Source organism: Pholcus phalangioides, unplaced genomic scaffold, assembly GCF_987345545.1.
Source record: "Pholcus phalangioides strain wild (caught in Gottingen) unplaced genomic scaffold, Ppha-v1.0 ptg000039l_1, whole genome shotgun sequence".
Lineage (NCBI taxonomy): Eukaryota > Metazoa > Arthropoda > Arachnida > Araneae > Pholcidae > Pholcus > Pholcus phalangioides.
This window is the reverse complement of record NW_028301625.1, coordinates 8,027,486-8,050,416: the sequence shown is the minus strand read 5'-3', so window position 1 is coordinate 8,050,416 and position 22,931 is coordinate 8,027,486. Positions and strand designations below refer to the sequence as shown.

The window sequence follows — 22,931 nt, the reverse complement described above, 5'->3', positions numbered from 1 at the left end:
CGCTAAATGTAGCCAAAAAATGAAAAATACAAATCATTGTTGAAATCGCCGAAGGGAGTGTGAACAAAGAACTGCTGCTCATCGAAGTAAACAAAATGTATCTCACGAGAAAAGCATTCATCATGACTGATTCATATTTCGTCGAGGAAAACGCCGGGCGTTGGGATCTCAAATACTGAAAAATAAAATACATTGCCCATTTTTACAAAAACGTGTTAATTTAATTTGGCAAAATGGCCAATTGTTTGCTGAAATTGCCGAGAAACTACCAATACAACGGGAAATAAGCGGCTACTGGAAATTGCATCGAAATGAAAAAAAAAAATGTGTTCGGGTAAAAAACAGTGAACCCGACAAATATTTGAGATGAATATTTATTTTATAGCCATAGTTATCATAATATAATTTAAAACTTAACTTTATTTAAAATTACCATTATTTTCGATTCCTGTAAAGATTGAAAATTTAATAAGCTTCGCATTGGAAAAACAAGACAGTTTTATGAAATAGTTGAAACGGCCGAAAATGCATGTCATAAAATACGGACACTCCTGTATTAAATTATTTTATTCCTGCAGTCATGTCCCTTATTTTACGGAATATATGCACTACTCATGCTGTACGTAAGTTTATGGCCCGTCCAATTGTTTCAAACATTTCACTGATCCTTGGGTTCAGAAAGGAGGAGAACCGTTGCTTATCGATCATTTTATTGAAACACATTCGTATGTTCAGTTATGTCACTTGCTTGCACAGTCCTTAACTATCTTTACGCAAAACTATAAAAATATTCAGCTGAAACGGACGGAAAGAATGAAAACGGATAATTATTACAGCGTATCACGTACTAAAAAAAAAAATTTGCTACATATTTCCTGTATTATTCTCGGAATAAAAGGCAATTTCATGCGTCAGTGAGTCATATTGAGTCTTCTCCTCCCTCGCAACTGGTAATTGTTTGGCTCATTTTTCGCTCTGTTGCTCTTACGTGCTGTTCGTGTGTGAGTATATGCGAGGTGTGGCAAATCCACTTGTGCTAATTGGTCTTCTTGCTCATTGACTTTGTTTGTAGACAGTACATTCATTGATTTCATCTCTTCTAATCAATAGGAATTAGTGGGTGAAGATTGAAGTTTGTTGCTCCTGGGTAAATACCCTTGAATTATTGTTGTTTCGATGCGGTGGAACATAATGTTAAATAAAAAGTCATGTATGCGTATGTTATTTACCTAAGATTCATACTTTTTCATTCTTGCTTTCTGAAGCTTCCGATAATTAAACCAACCTGTTTGACACCTTCTCGATTTCGGTCTAATTAGCCCGCTTGTACCTAAAAATGATCGTAGTGTGAAAGGATGATCGATGATAAACGAATAATTCGGATCTTAAAATAGTAAAAACAATATTCATTTCAAATGAGTGAATTTTCCTCGCGTTTATTCCTCGTCATTCAATTAACCATGATCAATCTGCTTTCGTAAGTGAAAGTTTCATCAAGCATCCCTGAGGGGACTATCTAAGAGGATTATTCAAGTCTGCTATTGCATCTGAAAGTAATCACATGTTAGAAATGCAAAAGACAAAATGATGAAAGAAAAGACCTATATGATTGGGGAGCGAACTTCAGTCGAACGTCGTATATTTACAACTAGCTGTTATCCGCGGCTTCGCTCGCGTGGATTTGGTAATCTGAAAATTACTCGGCGATGCTTACCCCGTATAACATTTGAAAATATCATGATCCCCTTGTGGGGTTGAATTTTAAAAAATCCCTTTTTTTAGTGAGTCATTATAAAATAAAAATACTGACCAAATTTCATATTTTTCACTTCACTGGTTTTGGCTCGGCGTGATGCTTCTATATAATCGCGTGACCCCCTTGTGATCCCTTAGGGGTGGAATTAAAAAAAAAAAAACATTCTTTACTGAGCCTTTGCATCATGAAATGAAACTACTGACCAAAATTTTATATTTGTAGCTTCAGTGGTTTCAGCTATATATAGGCGTGATTTCTCTATCTAATATTCTTCATATTTGTCATGGGCATCTTAACTCAGCAATTTCGTTGGACATGTTGACAGTTATGACTTTGTATTTGTATATTTGTCAAAGTGCAATTATAAAAACTAAGAACTACATATACATGATAAAATGTTATACAATGCCCATAAAGAATTCTTATGGTTGTCTTATTCTACATATGGATAGCTTCTCGATTTACCCCAACATGTTTATCGTATTTCTTTTTAAACGTGTCAATTGTGTTAGAGTTTACTACGTCCGGGGTAAGCTATTGCATTTATTAACAATCCTATTAAAAAAAATTGTCCCTTACCAATCGATACTGATGTTCCCTTGTAAAAGTAGTCGATTGACGGTGTACCAATAATTCATGGTCCATCCTGTACATCCCGTTGAAAATTTTGAACACTTCGATCATATCACCCCGACACCTGCGTTCATCCAATGTAAACATATTTAAAAGATGAAGTCTCTCTTTATAACTCAAGCCCCGTGTGCCAATAAGGACACGCATCGCTCTTCTCTGTACCCCTTCAACCAAGTCTATGTCCCTCTGTAGGTATTGGTCTCCAAAACCTTACAGTATACTCCATTCCAGGACCAAGTAAGCCTCGGAAAAGCGGAAGAATGACTTTAGGACAAGAATCTTCAACCCGTTGCTTGCGAGCACCACGGTACTCCCTGAAGCACCCAGAGTACTTAATGCTCGTATCCGATTTCATGTTCGCAAGCACTTGATCAATGTTCCAATTAAACACCCTGGAGGAATTGCATTCAGGGATTGAAACCATCCAGATTTTTCGCGTATTCATATGTCAAACTTGTAAAACTATTCATCTGTAAAAGTGCTCTTCTTTTGATGATGGTACAGGTAGTGCTCGCGACTGGAAAAAGGTTGAAACCTCTGCTTTAGGAGAACGCGAAGAGACCGTTTTGAAAATAAAACCGAGCATGCTATTCGCTTTTTTGACCACCACTGCACAATGTTCAGAAAACCTAAGCCGCTCGTCAATGAGAATTCCCAAATCGGTGACCCTAGTTGCATTCGAGATAGTGGCACCATTCAACTCGTAAGAGAAACGTTAGTTGTTCGAACCAAATGAGCGACCATGCACATGTCAACGCTAAATGTCATGCTCCATTCATTTGCCCATGCTACAATGCTGTTTAAGTTGGTCTGGAGCAACTCCCTATTGCTTTGATTCCCGACTACCCCCATTAGCTTCACGTTATCTGTGAATTTGCTAGCAATCCCATCGATGCCCCGATCGAGTTTGTAGATAAAAAGTAGAAAAAGTATGGGGCTAAGAACACTTCCTTGAGTAACTTCACTTGTGACGCCTGTCCAACCAGAGAATTCCCCGTTCACCATAACTTGTTGTGACAAATCTCTTTACCATGATTCTATCCAATTCAGCAAGTTGCCCCTAATCCCAATCTCGTGTAAATGCTTCAAGAGTTTACCATGTTGGACCTGATTGAATGCTTTTTGGAAATCAAGATAAACAACATTGACATTTTTTCCATTTCCCAAGGCCTTAGTCACGTGATCATAGAAGCAAAGGAGGTTGGTTACACATGACTCCCCCTTCCTGAACCTATACTCATTTCCCAGCAATACATTTTCGACATGGTTTCTCTACTACCCTTTTTAAATATGGGAACGATATTAGCAAGCTTCCAATCCCTTAGGACGATACCCTCAGCAACACTAATCCTGTAGATCTGTGTGACTGGCCCGAACAATTCATTAGCACATCCCTTGAGGGCCCACATTCTTGGTCCATCCTATTCATCCCGTTGAAAAACACTTCGATTATATCCCCCCGACACCTGCGTTCTTTCAATGTGAACATATTGAAGAAATCAAGTCTCTCCTCATATCTCAAGTCCCATGCTTCAACAAGGACACGCGTAGCTTTTCTCTGCACCCCTTCAACCAAGTCTATGTCCTTCTGTAGGTATGGTCACCAAAACCTTACAGCATACTCCAGTCCAGGACGAACTAAGTCTCGGAAAAGCGGAAGAATGACTTTTGGAGAACGAGAAGAGACCTTTTTGAAAATGAGACCAAGCATTCTATTCGCTTTTCTGACCACCGCTGAACAATGTTCAGAAAACCTAAGCCGCTCGTCAATGGGAATTCCCAAATCGGTGACGCTATTTCCATCCGAGATAGTGACACCATTCAACTCGTAAATGAAACATGAGTTGTTCGAACCAAAATGAGAGACTTGCCAACGCTAAACGCCACGCTAAACGTCATTTGCCCATCTGGCAATCACGTTTAAGTTGGTCTGGAGCAACTCCCTCCACATGTACGAAAGGTTCTGGTAGGTTCAGCTCTCTTGATAATTATTAAATTAGTTTTTGGATTGGTTAGACAGTCTCTTGAATTCGATTTTTTGCTAACCATTGGGGGTGAAATAGCAACAATTTTATGTGTATTTATCCAAATTATATTTCTTATATAAAATCGCATACTCACCCGGAAAGCTACAATAAAAGCGAATGATTGTTTCAACTGCAGGAAAAAAAATGGCGTTCAAAGATGTATCCGGTCATTACGATGCATCATGTTCGTCAGTTCCTACGCATTGAAGAGAGGGGGTTGAAAAGAAATCATTTTGCTGTTTCTTTTTAACCTTGCTTCAAAATAAATCCGCCCTTGGGAGGAGCTGTGAATTCTCATTTTCAGAAAAGTTACTTTCACATGTCTTTGTTATTTTTCTCCTTCAATTGTGTTTTTTCAAATACAGTACTTGTTAAAGAAGTGCCGAAAAAGTAGATGTAGACAAAATATAAAATCACTAAAATTCTGGGTAAAAAAAAAGCCATACTTTGATGACTTTCCAATTTTGAAAAACACCCATACATATGCATCAAGGAAATAGACGTTTTCTGGATATTATGCCGAACGAAGTGAACTTGGAAAGAAAAGTCATCGAGTCTCCGCCGGGAATCGAACCCAAGTCCTCTTGCAAATTGGGCAAATGTACTACTATAAACACCATTGGAGACACGACTTTGCCTTCCTTATTTAACGCACTGGGGCATGAGGCGTTGAAGTAGAGACATTAGTAGCCCCCCTAACTTCAGCAAATAGCCCCAGGTGGGATGGTTAGCGCCCGAGTGGTGCAGTGGTAAGATGCTCGTATCTTCCACCTTTTCATTCTTTCAAACCGAGCACAACTCAGGTCTATCGCCATTGACAATTTACTACCTAATGAGTTGTGCCAGAAGTATAAGTGCGTGTACCTAACAGTCTGAGTGCATGTGTCTGATTTTTCTCTCTCCCAGTGCTGCTATCTGTATTTAAGAAGTGAAGTGTAATGATTGAATATTTTGTACTGTTTGTAGGCCTGTTGCTCTCAGTGGCGAGACATTAACGGGGAGATCGACTCGCATTCGCTCTTCAAAGTTAGTAACCACAGAAAACCAACTTCAGCCGACCACCATCCCATGAACGTCCACGGGTTCGAGTGTGTGTGTGGAAGAACATCTAAAATAAGTTCTTTACCTGCCAAGCTTGTAACGACCGCCGATGGATGGCCCCTTTCCGACCCAACTCCACTGATTGGAAATTGTCATATGGTGATACGACCGGAGTTGTGTGTGGTGTGCGGTAAAGTAGGTGGAATGGTTGAGAGAGTAAGATGGCATAATATTCAGAAATAGGTTCCCCCCCCCCCCGTGATGTCTTGGGCTGAAAGTAACCGACTCACTCTCTCACACATATACATTGTTGAGGAAAGAATTGTCGCGTAAAAGCCGAAAAGAACTTATAAACTAATTTCTACAGTTTTATACAATTATTTGTTCTATATTCTCTCGCAGTGAATATCAGTAATTTATCTCTGAAAATTATGTAATTTAGAAAGTTTAAATTTAAAAAAAAAGGAAATAGATGATTGATTTGATGATTCCATAATTCATCATGATTTCATGACCTTTTCCTAAGGTTTTTTAAGATGTATAATTTAGAATATATTGATTCGTTTTTGTTTTGTTTTTTTGTTCCATTATACGTGTATTCGATGCTATTAATAAGAGCATTTTTTCGAAAATGATTGGAAAAATATCCGGAAAATATGTTGTATGAGATATATTCGCTCTATCATCTGTTTGATTAACTACCGATTGTATCATTTGCACACAAAAACGTGAATCGAGCATTAAGGGAATAATATGGTTTAAAATTTGTGTGTTGTGTGTATGGTGCGAGGAACAGGAAACACGCGTGAAGGATAGGACAATGCTGAATTTACTTATGGAAAGTTACAAACTTGCTGAATAAATAGATCAGTTAGCGTGTTATATCTGCCTGAATACTGAAACCACAGCGATATAAAATGAACATTTTTAGTGAGATTATCAAGCTGTTCATATAAATACAGATATTTGTCCTGTTTAGAACAAAACTTTTCTTATTTAATATTTTTACGTATGACCTTAGATTGTGGCAGACCTAAGATTTCTAAAAAAAACATTTTTGCACCATTCCGAGGCATTTTTTTTCTCATTAACTGCTTTTTGAAATTCCTTAAACTACCTTCACGAAAAATCACCGAAAGTTCATATTACTCTCAGGTTAAGTGGAGAGAGAGAACCTCTTTTATCCAAAACTAAGAACACTAAATTTATACTGGATAAGAGAAATTTGAATATGAGTAAATATTTTCGTCCTGGAGCTATAAGAAAACTCAAATACGGGCTTGAAGCTAATGAAGGACTGAAAATTGTAGAAAATTTGGCTTGTTTTATTCATAGAGTTTGACATAAATCTAAAAAAATCAGCTTACCATTTCTTTGATTAATGAGCTTGCGCTGGTTTTTTGAAGCCTCACGTAGTTATTAACCCATTAGCTGCCACGATCCCCCCATTTGGGGATTTTAGAATTTTACGTGCTTTACGTTTACAACTTTTTGTACATATATATAATTTATCTGGCCAAAAATTAAAAAAAAAAAGAATTCCGCAGTTAATGGGTTAATATGCACGCGTAAAAATTATTTTGGTTCTTCTGGGTGTCGGAGGTTTCTGATATGTCGGTTTTATTTTAGCTTGCAATTTACCAAGACTTTTTTCCTTCTGAAATCAGGACTCGAAATGTCCACATTAATTACAATTTTAATACTGTACTTAGAAACAGAGCATGTTAATGAGAGATAGATGACTTTTTCTCAGCCCAAGATATCAAGGAAACATTTTATTTTCTGGATATTATGCTGAGGTGAATTCGGAAAGAAAAGTCATCATGTCAAGAGTCCCGGCGGAGACATGAGGACTTTTCTTTCCGAGTTCACCTCAGCGTAATATCCAGAAAATAAAATGTTTCCTTGATATCTTGGACGGAGAAAAAGCCATCTATCTCACTAAACCGTCCCACCTGGGGGCCGATTCCTGAAGTTAAGAGAGACTACTAATGTCTCTACTCATACCGGGCAAGCATGCTTTTCAGCGCCTCACGCAACAGTACGTGAAATAAGGAAGGCAGGGTCGTGTCTCCAGTGGTGTATATGGTAGCATGCTTGCCTGGTATGCAAAAGGGCCTGGGTTCGTGTCACGGCGGAGACATGATGACTTTTCTTTCCGAATTCACCGCAGCATAATATCCAGAAAATAAAATGTTTCCTTAATGTTGCCATGTGATTCGTTTGTTTATGAGATCACGATTTTAGAAGCTTTCACAGTGACAGTTAAAGAGTTATTTTCACTTGACTAAGGCCGGGATTACACTATAAAAGTTTGACAAAAGATATTTTACAAAACTTTAAAAAAAACAACCTATGAGCCTGTTGGATACGTTCGAAAAATTCAATCAATGCGCTTATGGGTTGCATTTGCGCGAATGTAACCAATAGGCCTGTTGGTTGTTTTTTTTCAGGCTTTGTGAAAGATCCTTTATCAAAGTTTTATAGTGCAATCCCGGCCTTATTCCTCTTTAAGGCTGGTTTAGGCCATAATTACACTACAAAAGTTTGATGAAAGTTCTTTTATAAACCTTGAAAAATGCAACCAATAACCGCATCGGACCAATATTTTAGGCTTAGTGAATGTTTTTCAAGTTTTGTGAAAGATCCTTTATCAAATTTTTATAGTGTAATCCCGTCCTTATACTATAAAAATTTGATAAAAGATCTTTTATAAAACTTGAAAAACAACCAATGAGCCTATTGGTTACATTCGCTCGAATGTAACCGATACGCTTATTGGTTGCATTTTTCAAGTTTTATATAAAAGGACTTTAATAAAACTTTTATAAATACAAATACAACGCCACAACAGGCAAAATGCCCAACGAGGTGGCTGAGAAAAAGATACCCATAAAAATATGGATGTCATATATTTCAAAAATATAGCAACCCAATTAAAAATGCAATTAATAAAAATTATAGCAATATATACACGTGATAAAATATTTTACAATGCCCATAAAGAATACCTATGGTAGTCTTATTCTAAGTATGAATAGCTTCTCGATTTACCCCAACATGTTTATCGTATTTCTTTTTAAACGTGTCAATTGTGTTACAATTTACTACCTCCGGGGGTAAGCTATTCCATTTATTAACAACCCTATTAGAGAAAAATTACCTGCAACACCATAGCCTTGCATTGTCCCTCACCAATCGATACTGGTGTCCCCTTGTAAAAGCAGTCGTGCGATCAAAGCTTATAGTGTAATCCCGGCCTAAAAAGAGTTTAATAACTAAAATTTATTAAATGTAATGATTATTTGGCCTCGGCTACAAAATCTGTATAAGCCCTGGTCACGAATAATTCTGGTATTTGCTTTGCTCTACTGCCGAAAGATAATTTCGATTATACTCTAAAAATGTTCGAGATAGAAAATTCCATACATAAGTTATTAATCAAAACTGAAATCCATTTTTGTTTTCAGAATCGTGTTGTTTTTTGATTATGTAGTATATCAAAACTGCTCTGCTGAATATATCCTCATTCGTCAGCCATGTTTAAATTTCTCTTATAAAAAAATATGGAAGCACATAACTCATTCCCTTTCTAGTTTTTTCTGTCATTTCACCAAATAAACCTGAATTTATATTATTTCGTGTATAAACAATCGTGAGATGATCTGTTCCATTTATGGATAGTCATGGCGTGTTTCTCATTTCTGAGGTTTCTTTCATAACTATTGTTAGTCATGTCTGTTGCAATATTGTGATGTAATTGTTTTTGATATCGATGTTATTTGCGTATTTTTTTTAGATACCCTTATGTAAAACCTTTCCGTCTTATCTATTCCGTCTTATTCTATTCCGTCTTGCGACATCTGCATTCATTAGGTGAAATTTAAATTAGTTTTTCCATTTATCGCGATAGAAGTTTTAAATTATTTTGGAGTATATATGCAATTTGAAATTAATGTTAAAATAAATAAAAAGTTTTGATAGTTTCTTGAATGTGACTTTCACACAACCGGTAGTTTTTAATAGAATAAAGCTATCCGCACTAAGTTTTAAGATTGGTAGCTAGACCTTGGTATGTTTCTCCATATTTGGCCACACGACGATTCTAAGGATGAAGCAATTTCACTGTATTTCGCATGACTATATATAAGTGGATATTTAGCTTTTCGTCTCAACCATATCCCCTTTCAGCTGTATACATACATGCCAACCTTGGAACCAAGCCTCTCCGTAGTAGCAATGTTCATCGGCAAAGGAAGAGGGGTCCCCCTTTTCGAAAATCCCGAAAAAAAAATTCCCTGCAATTTCTTTTTTTGGAATGGGGCAGTTCCCCCCCCCCCCTCCCCATTTTTTTTTCTCGTGGTTTGTTTTGTAAGTTCAAATCAATTTTTAGAAATAGATGGCCCCTTTCTCAGTCCAAGATATTAAGGAAACAGACATTTTCTGGATATTATGCCGAGGTGAACTCGGAAAGAAAATTAATCTGTTCTCCGACGGGACTTATACAAAAAATACAAAAACAATGCCACAACAGGCAAAATGCCCAACGAGGTGGCTGAGAAAAACCTCTTGCAAACAGAACAAACATGCTACACCACTGGAGTTTAGAGGGGCTACTAATGCCTCTACTTCAGCGCCACAGTGCGTGAAATGAGGAAGACAGGGTCATGTCTCTAGTGGTGTAGATGGTGGAATGCTTGTGCCCGGTTTGCAAGAGGGCCTAGGTTCGAGTCCCGGTGGTGACCAGTTGACTTTTCTTTTCGGGGTTGACTTCTGGATATTATGCCGAAGTCATAATATCCAGAAAATATGTTTCCTTCAAATCAATTTTCTTCAATTTCAGAAAAAATTTTGAATCTGTCATTCTGTATCATCTGTATCAAACTAGCAGTAATGTCTGGTGCTGCCCGGGTTTTCTTCACATACTGGGAGCATTAAAACGTGACAAACCATTGTTTGAGAACCAAGGTAACAAAAGTAGACATTCCAAAAGTCATTGTTACTGGGCAATTTTTTGACCCCATCGGGCATTTCCTCTAAGTTGGAACCTGTTTGGTGCACATACAAAATTTGGCGAAGATTGGTATGAAATTGTAGATTTGTATAGAGAACATAAACACAAACACAGTAGACACACAGGAAAATCAGTTTTATATACATAGTGTCGAGTTTTTTTTTCGTTCCATCTGTGTGACTGAAATTTGAACTTTCTTTTATTTATCATAAATAATTCTAGGCCCCATGATAAGTTATCTCAGTGCAAACCGCACCTTTTTATGTCAATCGGTTTATTTGTTATTAATTTGATATTTATTCTTTGGAAATTCGGTCCTTGCGTGACGTCATTTTGTACTCGATAGGATAACGGAATTCAAAGAAATCCTTGAACAAAGGAAGTTCGGAAAGAGATAGATGGCTTTTTCTCAGCTCGGGATATCAAGGAAGCAGTTATTTTCCGGATATTATGCTCGAGGTGAACTCGGAAAGAAAAGTCATCACGTCTCCGCCGGGACTCGAACCTAGGTCCTCTTGCATACCGGCCAAGCATGCTGCTACCATCTACACCACTTGGAGACATGACCCGGCCTCCCTTATTTCTCTCTCTAAACTGTCCCACCCGGGGCCATTTCCTGAAGTTGAGGCTACTAATGCCTCTACTTCAGCACCTCACGCCACAGTGCGTGAAATAATGAAGGCGCGGTCATGTCTCCAGTGGTGTAGATGGTAGCATGCTTGCTCGGTATGCAAGAGGGCCTGGGTTCGAGTCCCGGCGGAGACGTGATGACTTTTCTTTCCGAGTTCACCCCAGCATAATATCCGGAAAATAAAAGAAGTTTTGTTTCTAAACAATACAAGATTTCCGTAGTTTTTCACGATTCGCCATAGTTCCGTATTTTATGGTAGAAATCCGTAGAAACTATGGAAATTCCGCAGTAGTTGGCAAGAGTATATTTAAACTGATTTAGAGTCGATACAAAAAAAAAATGCGTCACATGTGAGCGAAAATCGTCATACCTCTGTAAGTTATAGTATGACGATACCTCGTCATTTTCAACCTTGCAAGATGAATGATGAAAAAATTTGCTAAAAATAACAAAACTTCTACATAAAACTTCATGTTCTTGATGCTGATCTATCATCATTTCTGATTTATTACTTTTTTTATTGCCGCTTTTCCTCGATTCTTATGGAACTGATTCTTCTCTGTAGGAAATTCTGACATTTCCGCACGCGTAGATGAATAATTCATGAATCGATCGATGACGAAGTAATTGATTATTTGAAAATTGCCATCAAATGCGTTTTGAATTTCCGTTTCCAATGAATAAGATATTTAAATTTTTTTAATAAGACTTTTTTTGTAATTTCCTGTGTAATTTAGACCCGATAACGTCCTAATGCTAGTTTCAGTACAAGTGGGTAATGCAGTTTTGACATAAGTTGGTAGGCGTTCCAAAATCCGGTAGTACATGAAAAAAAAAATCCAAAATCCAAATCTTTAATTATGCTCCTTAGTCTTCAAGGTCATTTCGAATTTTACGTTTTTTACGTTTATTTTTAGCTGCGAAACTGCCTGAAATATTAGTTTCTGTCGACAGATGAGTATGAATAAGTTGCTACCAAATATTATGTTTACAACATCGAAAACTAATTTTGAGGTTTGAGGTCGAGCATTTAATTCAGCTGGGTAGACTTTTTTTTAAGTGCTGTTTGGTATCTTCCACAGGCACCGCTGTAATGGTCGAGTGGTCATAGTGACAGTCTCGTATCGCGAGGACTTCGGTTTGAACCTTACTGTAGTGGTCAGCAGAAGTTGGTTTTCTATGGTTCCCAACTTCAAGGCTTGAATACGAGCCGATCTCTCCCGTGAAAATGTTGAGCAACAGACCTACAACGGTACAAATATCCAATCATTGAACTTCACTCTAAATATTGACGGCAGCACTGGAAAATCAGACACAACACTAGATACGTACTCAGACTGTTGGGTACCAGACTGCGACGAATCTGGGCTGGAAGACATCTCGCTGGTAGCCGAGCCCTGGCGTTCATTCATTCATTGCCTCCCACAGGCGACGCAGGGACTGAGGAGGTTAAAGGCATGTTGTTTTTAGCTACACCATATATCTTCTGCATTTGTAGTAATTTAAAAGAAAATACCCGACCACAACAGGCAAAATGCCCAACCAGATGCCTTGAAAAAGATGCCCATAATAAATATATTTATTCGAAGGATTTCCTAAAATTTTTCACTATTAATTCGATGTTTTGTTCAGAATAAATTGTGTTTAAAAATTTTGATGATTAATTTCTGTTCTTTTTTTCAGGTCCCACAGTGCACCATAATCAGCAGCGAGATTCATGGGGTGGTTGGAGGCATAGCACTGCTGTTGATAGAGGAGGGATAGTTAGTCTGGAATCATTGGCTCCAAAGCTGTTCAATAGGTATTTGTAAATTTATGATAATTGTAACTCATCTCAATTAATGAACTGGATGACAGTGGATGTTTCTCATTGATTAAAATGGTGGTCATGGTCATCCTAACAAAATATATTAATTTTCTCGGCCAACTTCACAATTTTCAAGAGAAATGATGCCCACTTTCGTTCACATGCTCACGTTCGTTCAATATTTTTTTATGTACAGCATGTACCTCGAGTTCTTCATTTTTCAATTGTAGTTCATGTTTAGCAGAGTTATAGCATCAGTTCCGCGAAGCTTAGTTTGCTTGACAAACTAACTGGAAAATATTATTTTCCACTGCTAAGAGAGTTTTTCCCTCATTTTTACGAAATGCAGGCCAAATTTTCTTACCATCTCTTATTATCTCTTCGGAAACTTGGAGTGTTGAATCAAAATTTTAAGGTTAAGTATTATAATACAAGAAAATAAGATTTTCTGAAGGGAAAAACGCGTTCGGATAATAGAAATTAAATGAAAAAGAGTTCGTAAAATTCAACGAAATTCGAAACTTCAATGCACGATGTTCTGGGGCAGAGGACTAGTTCGTAAAAACGTGTCGATTAATAAAATTGAGTGGAGACTGTATTTAGAGCAGAGCTGGACATATCGCAAAAAAATCTAGGCGCCAGAAAAATTTTTGCCCGAAGAAAAAGGTCCAAAATAATGCTTCTTTTGACCTTTTCAGGGCATAGTGACACTCAGTGCTGATACCAATTTCTTAGTCACCATAGCGACCTGGCACCTGAGATTTGTCCCGCCCTGATTTAGAATGTAAATAAGAATATTATTAATTTATTTCATACCATAATATTTATACAAGCGAATGGTTAACATCAAAGTAACCCAATATGAAAAAGTACATGAAATGACGTAATTTTTATATACCTCGACCTAAGAAACGGCTACTGTAGCTCTCAAACATCATCCCTTTAAACTCTGAAGGGATCATTTTAGACATCAAGAGGAACAGAAATCGTTATAGAACATGTTATCGCAAACCCCGTTTAGTCGGTGAAAATCGTAAAAATACTTATGAAGGGTGTGACGTCGAGTTTGACAAAAAGGCCAGTAATAAGTAAAAAAAACCCATTTATTTAACAGCATGATTACAACACAGCCTGTTGTGTACAAAATAAAGTGCAATAATAAGTACAAAATTAAGCACAAAAAGGTAAATTAAATAAGTACAAAACCATTCATTTACTTGGCAACATGATTACAATACAGCCTGTGCAGTACAGTTCAATGTCAGAAAATACACGAAGAGGAGTTGTTCGTTTACTGATTACAGGAGTTGTTCGAAGTTATTATTATACTTTATTTAGCACACCACAGCCTGTTTTGTAATCATGCTTCCAAATAAATGTTTTTTCTACTTATTACTGGCCTTTTTGTCCCACTCGACGTCACACCTTTCATAAGTATTTTTGCGATTTTCACTGGTTTCGATACCGTGTTCTATGACAATTTTTGTTTCGCTTGATGCGTAATATCACCCCTCTGAGTTTTTCGCCACTTCAAGGCAACACCCTGTGTAACCGTTTCACAAATATACTGTAAATTTGATTCTTCTGTTAGAGCATTAGTTTTCAAAAGGTGCTTCGAAATAGGTTGCTAAGGGTTTCAACTAGATGTGCTTCAGAACAAAGTAGAAACTAGAGTGAAAGTATAGCGATCGCAATATGGCATTCCCCGGGAAGAGAAGGTGGTTCTTGATACCAGGGCTGTAGCCAGAAATGTTTTAAGGAGGGAGACAACTGGCATTTGGGGGAACCAAAGTGATAGAACAATAGATTTAATTATACAGTGTGTCCCATAAATTAGTAAATAGCTTAAAAATTCATAAAAATTGTAGGAATCGGAAGGGTTGTGAAAAAGTTATTTCATGAAGGGGGATTTTGTTTTGTACAGAAAAAATTTAGTTCAAAATTTTGTCAATATAGGGCAATGTACGAAAGCAAATCACTAGAAATAATTCATTAGAATACTAGCAAATCAGAGTCCTATAAAATGCAGGGTGTCGGTTAACAACTCATTTCCGAATTTTCCTGTTACTGGTGCTTACATAAGCCTTTCATTGTGATATTGACATTGGTGGATAAAGCACTGTTGGTGAAGTTGTTTTACCTCAACCACAAATCACTGGCTGAAGCTTTACAAAGAAACGTTTTGGACGCAGAAGATCTTAAAGAAAGGTTCAGGTTGTTAATTCTGTTATTAGCCTCTATCAACAAAAAATTGAAACAATTTTTTTCTGTGCCAAAAAAAAAATCCCCATTCGTGAGAATAACTTTTTTTCAATGCGTTTGCATTGAAATGTACCAATTCCTTCAATTTTTATGAGTTTCTAAACTATCTATTTACGAACTTATAGGACACCCTGTATTATTCCTTATACTGTATACTGTATATTAGTCATTTTCTTACATTTTCATATTTTGGGTGAGAAGGCTACAGACTTGGTTGGTTCCCTTGGTATTTGGCCAACGCGTTCTTAGGTAAACGCTAATTGAAAAGCACTGCCACGCCAATTGCATGGGTTTTTGCGAAAATTGTTGTGCGAAAACGAATCAACTCTGTCAAGCATCCTGTTATCTGTTGTCTGCATATGAAAATTCAAGTAATGATTTGAATTTTTTTGGTAAAGAAAATGAAATTAGTCCAAAAAATTATCAATAGGCGGCACTGAACCCGTGAGAGCATAGACATGCCAGTAACTTATTCGATCAGCAAAGTCGAGTTCAGTCATCACTTGAACTCGACTTCTCTGATCGTTCGAGTTTTTCATGACTTGTCAAACTGTTTCACCTGAACGGAGAATCGGTTGCTGTGTCATCCACGAGAATTTGGAAACAGACGGAATGACGAAATCCTGTGGGTTTGACCAACATTTTCTATATCTGCTATAGGTTGTTAGCTTGACCAGGCTGACAGTTTAATGGCGCGTATACATTAGTGTGCGGAACATGCAATGTAAGCGTTTGCAATTCGTTGTTCAGTAATTTGTACGGTGTTTTGGATGATTTTTGAGCTGTTTGAACTGGACCCCACCTGGAATCGGGTTTTTCAATGAACACAAAAAATTTTGGTGTATTCAGGAGCGGATTAGAACCGGGGGGTCGTACACTATTAGATCGGCGCACTAATGTATACGTGCCCCACCCCCCTCCTTTACACAGTTCATACAAATTTTTATGAAATTTTCCATATCTCCGCCGAATTATGATCCCTCCTGTACAATGAAAATCTCTGATTTACTTTTGTTAAAGCTGCCTATACAAAACTCCATTAATATCGATAAAATTTGAATTCTTTAGCAGTTTATATTATCAATATCAAAATCCTAGGGATCAAGATCTGAGGCGCCACGGTGCATCTAGCACAGGTTCCTTGAGTGCTGACCATCCATCACTTACAAGAACAGTAAGAAACCGACTATCACAAGCTTTTGGGAGGCAGCCAGACTTACCACCTGCAAGTACCTCTCACAGTGATAATACTGTAAGTTAATTTAAATATTTTTGTTTGTTTATTTTAAAAAAATCATCCCAGATTTGATTGGTTTGGTTTTTTTCATTGTTTTGGTATTACCTTAACATATACAACTTATAGCATCCACAAAAGGAGGACTAGCAATGTCGAGCCATTAACTGCCATGTCTATTTTTTCATATTTCCATGAGCTTATCAATTATATAAAGTAAATGAATATACATATGCATAATTGGGAGTTCTTATTTGATATCATTGGTTTTTTGAACGCAAAGGCAGGATTGCATAGAGCTTTATATTTCTTATCTCTTGCTTTTTCTTGCGTGTGGTCGACCGCTGCAGAATTGATTGATGAAAAGCGGTTTTTTCTTATCTCTGATTTTGAGAGCACCTCTCTTCGATTCCTTAGCCTTTGTGCTTACTTTTTTCTTTCTTCTAACGATTAAACTTCAGATCAACTCCCAGTTATCAAAGAAATGCAATTGAATGATATCCTCTGTAGAAAAAATAAATCATTCAGGAGATAAACCTTGTCGTTGAATGAAATCAGTAAAATTTGTATTGGATTTTACTACATCTAGTCAAAAAACATCAGTCCAAGGATAAAAATAATAAGGCGCTAGATGGTTTGAACGAAAAGCTCGAACTATAATTCTGAGTGTCCAAAGTCAAACACATTTTTTGCTGTAATTCAAAATATCTACCACTTATATTTAAAAAACATTGATGTGTTATATATTGGGGGGGGGGGGCAACAGCTGACCCGCTGCATGCGGCTCATGACATGATCAAAAAACTATTATATTTTTGCATTAGTTTCGAATGACTAAATTGTGATTAATGTAGAAAAAAAATATTTCTGATTTGACAAACAATTTGTATTTTCATCATACCAACACCAAACCTCTTTAAATACACAGGTCATATGATTGATTTCAGAAATCTACTGTGAGAGTTATGGAAGTAGCAGTAGCAGATTTTCTTGCGCAACTGACCTCGACGAGCAAAATATAACTCAAAATGTTTTTTAACTAATTTTTTCCATAAAAATGCAAAACTAATGTGCTGCTGTCTATTGGTAAAAATATTCAGTCAAGTATTTAGCTAGTAAAAAGCAAACTAGAAAAGCATTGCACAAATTCAAAGAAACAAATTTCAGAATATCAAATTATTATTATTTTTTTTTTGTTTGTTAAATTAAACGCTTTATTAAGTAACATTCTCCACTCTAGTTAGAGCATTAACATTCATAATTTGCTGAAAGAAAAGAAAGATGAATAAAAGTTTTCTTGACAACTAAGAAATTGCAATCAACAAAACTAAAAAAGAAATGCGCTAGGCGCATAGAAAATATTTGGCCGAACTGCGAGCTACTGACAACATCAGCTCGAGGATTAAAAAAAACCCCAACCAGAAAAATCTCAGGAATAGATAGATTAAGTTCACCAGGGGTTGAAAAAAATCTCAGGGAGAAGATCACACCAACACCACATTTCTACCGCGAAGTGCTTGGGAAAAGTTTCGCAACCATGAAGAAAGATAAGTCCAAAATCCAGTCATCAGTAGAAATTTTTCCAAAAAAATTTTGTCCATAAAAGACCGCACGTTACTGACTTCGCTAAATCTAATGAGTTGCGAAAAAAATCACGTGTCAACCTTAAAAAATTTTCCAAGTCCAGTCTTGCGGACTTACGGAGTAGATCTCCCGACTGAAAAAAAACTCAGGAAAAATTCTAGCCGGTGACAACTTAGCCAGAGGCAGCCCGGTCATCACCAAGCAGACCAAGTTCACCACCAAAGTACTATAACTAATACACGTGCAATGATGATGACGAGGGCCCGTTCTTTTTCCCGGAGCCGGATGATGATTCCGCGGCCAGCTCCAACTCAACATATCACATATTGGAGTTTGCAAAGTCCTGCCTGAAGGATATCATGAAGTGCTGCTCAAAGGAGGATAAAGAAACAGTCCTGGACAAATTCCTCACACTGAAGCCGGGAATATTCTCGTCAATTAATATGACTTTGAACCAAGAGTTGCTTTTGAACTTTTAAAAACTATTTATCCCAGAAATGTTTCTTCTCTGTATTTTTTGGAACTCTAATATATTGTGTCATTTCCCGATTTTGACAATATTTCTCATGCACAAATACGTACTTACTGACGTACATTAAATACACTTTCCTAGGCTGTTAACTAGTCCGTCTGTATTTCTACCATTAGCACCTGAAGGTTGGGCATGGGGGGGGGGCAAAAATTTGAATTTGGTCTGGTAAGAAATTGTAGTCCACGCTGTAGTTCTTATTTACGCAGTTTATTTCTTCGCTGATCTCACTGTCTATGAAAGAACATATAAATTCTTGTTTACAAAAAATTAAGCGTTCAGTTAATAATTCAATAATAATTATTTATAATTAATATTTCATTAAATGAAGAGTTTAGTAATATAATAAATCAAAATGCTTGTGGCCTCCGATGCCATAGCAAGCGATCAACTGGGTGCGGCTTATATACGGGAGTTCTCTCCCCTTGTGCATATATCAGAGTTTTGTCCCTGGTGTGACCCGCGACATTGCGTCTAACCATCATTTTGGCCCTCGAACAGGGAGAAGTTGGCCACCCCTGTCATATATCATTTGGGAAGCCATAAGTGTAATGTAAATACGCATTGTTTATCAAACTTTTAAAAGGGTACACATGGTAAAACGCAAGGATCCTCCAAGCGTTGAAATTCTCACATTTAGAGGAATGGGATTTGTTTCCACAAGCTATGATCAACAACCTCTTGCAGTAATGAGAGCCCGTTGTTTGACTTGTAAAGCTCTGCGAGATGGCCACATTCCTTATTAGCCTGTAGATTGACTGTCTCATAGTATGCTTTGTACAAATTTTCATTGCGATAAAACCAATCCGTTTTCGGGATTTCACATTTTGTGTCGGTAACCTCAATTTTGGCCACCAATGTGTTTTCTCAGAACTAGAAACTGACAACCAGTGATTTCCTTAATCTGTAACACTGAAGCCGTACTCGATGACGTAGACTTGGCTTCAATCGCCTGAAGATTAGTAACTTCAGTATGTATGTACGATAATAATTATGAGAAATTATTAAGTGGAAAATATTATTTTCCACTGCTAAGAGAGTTTTTCCCTCAGTTTTACGAAATGCAGGCCAAATTTTCTTACCATCTCTTATTATCTCTTCGGAAACTTGGAGTGTTGAATCAAAATTTTAAGGTTAAGTATTATAATACAAGAAAATAAGATTTTCTGAAGGGAAAAACGCGTTCGGATAATAGAAATTAAATGAAAAAGAGTTCGTAAAATTCAACGAAATTCGAAACTTCAATGCACGATGTTCTGGGGCAGAGGACTAGTTCGTAAAAACGTGTCGATTAATAAAATTGAGTGGAGACTGTATTTAGAGCAGAGCTGGACATATCGCAAAAAAATCTAGGCGCCAGAAAAATTTTTGCCCGAAGAAAAAGGTCCAAAATAATGCTTCTTTTGACTTTTTCAGGGCATAGTGACACTCAGTGCTGATACCAATTTCTTAGTCACCATAGCGACCTGGCACCTGAGATTTGTCCCGCCCTGATTTAGAATGTAAATAAGAATATTATTAATTTATTTCATACCATAATATTTATACAAGCGAATGGTTAACATCAAAGTAACCCAATATGAAAAAGTACATGAAATGACGTAATTTTATTACTCATTTTTAAAAATTGTTGTTTCTCAAATCCCACCTTTTCTTGGTTGTAATCTTTTCTGCAAAAGAATGTGAGAAATTGAAACAAATTTCGTACAATATTATTCAGCACGTTGAACAGAGTGTTTTTATCAAGTTAATGATACATTAATGGCCATGCGCGATGAGAAAGAATTCTTTTTATAGTAAGCACTAGTTCCCATTAATTGATTCATTTGTTCTATCTAATAAGATCGCTAAAAACACTTTTAAATTATTTGCTATTAAACAGACGTATGAATTTATATAGGGATATCTAAGAAATTTTATTTTTGTATATATACTGTGTGGAAGGGGGTTCTATTCTTTTATTACCATTGATATGCTATGTTGTTGTAACTTAACTGTTCTTAAAGTAATAATTAAAAAAAACGCATTCTTTCGAATAGAACTGTTATCTCGCTTCTATCACACAACAAGATCATTATCTTTGTTTTTGTTTTTTTAATTGCACTTTTCATCGCACAAAATTGATTTGCTAGTTGCTATGAATTGAGAAACAAATTAGAAATTCGACGATTCAAATGAAACTGAGTGGAAATTATATTGTGGATTAAAAAAAAACAGTAAAAGATGAGTGGTATTATATCGGAGGCATGCGAAGAACAGAAAAAAATGTCGATAAATCTGGAAAAAAAATTAATAGTGAAAAGTAACTCAAAAATAATTCTTATTTTCGACAAAAAGAGTTCAACTGTTTGTTATTGCTCTATCAAATTTTTCCTTGAGGTCGTGCCTGTGAAATTGGGAGTTTCGAATTTTTTGTTTAATGTACTAAATACTCATCGATTCCCGAACCTGCATTCTACGTCACTGTTTATTTCCTTCACACAATAGGACTCAAAAAAATTCAAATATTACATACTGTACACACGTGTAACTAGGTTTGAAGCCCACCGCCTAATTATTGAACTTTTTCTCCAATTTCGTTTTCAATTTATGTAAACTAGGGCATTGTCAATTTTCTTTTATATGTTTAAATTACTAAAACAAAGAAAACTTTCTCTTGTCCTAATCTTTATGCAAAAACTATAACTATACTAATCCCGCTAAACTCAGTTTTTACCATCAGCTCACTGATGAAAGTTGATGCTTCTTTTTAAAGTTTAAATAAGTAATAATAACTATAATTATTTCCTTTTTGAAGGTCAAACTAGAAAGTGAAGTTTTAGACAATCAGATCATACACGTATTGCTTTTGTGGCTAGATTCTTGATCGTTAAAAGAGTGTGTGTGATGAAATTTTATACTTATATTAGAAGAATGTATGCTCAAGTCATATAAGGGTAAGGATGTACATGGCAGAAATACACTCATACGTGGGTGGTTAATTCGTGTGAGAACGTCATATGTTTGTATCCGGCCTTATACTTTGCCATTTGGACCATATGGTGGTGGTTTCAGGTGTCGCCTTGTTGCTTTGTTGCTGGAAAATGGCTGCTCTTTCTTCTCTGTGCCCCAGAAGTTGTTGAATTTTTTTTCCCTTTTCAAGATGGAGACGGAATTTATTGATGCTGCTTATATTATCTTATCGGGAGATGTAAAGCCTCAGCCGCGCATTTGAATTGGATGTTCTGGAAGTATAGTGAGCTAAAAATAAATTGATGCTATATGATACTAATTTCTCTTCAGTTGGCGGAAATGACGACGGAATCTTGATGTAGAAATGGTTTCCCAACATAGATGAGCGCGTCAATTTAATATTTTTGAAAATAAAATAGGACAGATTGTGGTGATTGTTGCTAAATTGAACGGAAAAAAAATGTTATTGAAAACTGTTCTCCATCTCATACAGCTATTTTGTGAGGAGATTGTTTTTTTCATTTTATAATTCTGTAAACACAAAATATAGATTTCAATAACTTTTTCTGCTCATTGATCATTTTTGTCGCACCCCGGTAATTTTCTGCACACGAGGGGTCATTAAATCGGGACCTACAATTTATTGCCGATTCCGAACGTCAGGCTTGTTTTTTATACTCATCGAGAGGTTGGTGCGCTAACCCCTCGATGGGGGACTCCTTGCGGTAGCAATCTTTTTCTGTGTTCATGTCGCCGTTTCTGTTGTACCCCTGTGTCAGGAAAGTTTTCTGACAAGGACGAACCGGGTATCGAACTCACGACACCTCTAAACATCTTTTTGTACTTTAGGCGAGTATCTTATCGACCTGGGCTACCGCGCCCGTCTTTTCCTGAGGCTAAGCAGTGAATTTCTATCTTTTTTGATTCGTAGTATCGTATATTCATTAATATTTTTTTTATGTAGCCTAAATTGTACAATACAATAATAGAAGGACTATCTTCTTGAATGTAGGAGTAGTCCATTGAATCGGGAACTGATTCAAGCAGTTCGACACCACAATCGACACTAATTGATGCAGATGTCCTCTAGTCTGAACATTTTCCGTGCATCAGTGTACATTTAGCGGCTCAAAGGCCAAAAATAGGAAAGAAATCCCATTGTATTGATTTTTCTGTACCGAGGATAATACCGGATGTTTAGAAGGCCCCTGCTTTAAATCACAGGTTAAAAAAATCCTTTGTCCAGGAATTCGTTCCCGTTAGTTTGGTGAAGGAAAAGTTATTTATTCTATGACTTGAGATTCTTTGGCGAGTAGGAAGTTAGGATAATGCAGGTGATATAAAAAAAAATGTGTGTGTTTTTTCTGACCGTCACGATCCGGACGTGCCGCGCACGCTTTTGTATGTGTGGGTGAAGGTCGAGGTGAATGTCAGTGAATGAGCCTTTTCAAGGTTTAGTTG

The 22,931-nt window shown here is 36.7% G+C and overlaps 1 protein-coding gene across 2 annotated transcripts in view; it reads left to right on the top strand.

Annotated features, from left to right (window-relative positions):
- The window catches only part of LOC149065528 (tight junction protein ZO-3-like), a 238,325-nt gene that overhangs the window by 12,842 nt on the left and 202,552 nt on the right, over positions 1-22,931 (top strand). For both annotated transcript variants that reach the window (XM_089253416.1, XM_089253417.1), the window contains exons 2-3: positions 12,786-12,903; positions 16,270-16,423. In XM_089253416.1, coding sequence (XP_089109542.1) covers positions 12,786-12,903; positions 16,270-16,423 — 272 coding nt within the window. The remainder of the gene's footprint in view (positions 1-12,785; positions 12,904-16,269; positions 16,424-22,931) is intronic.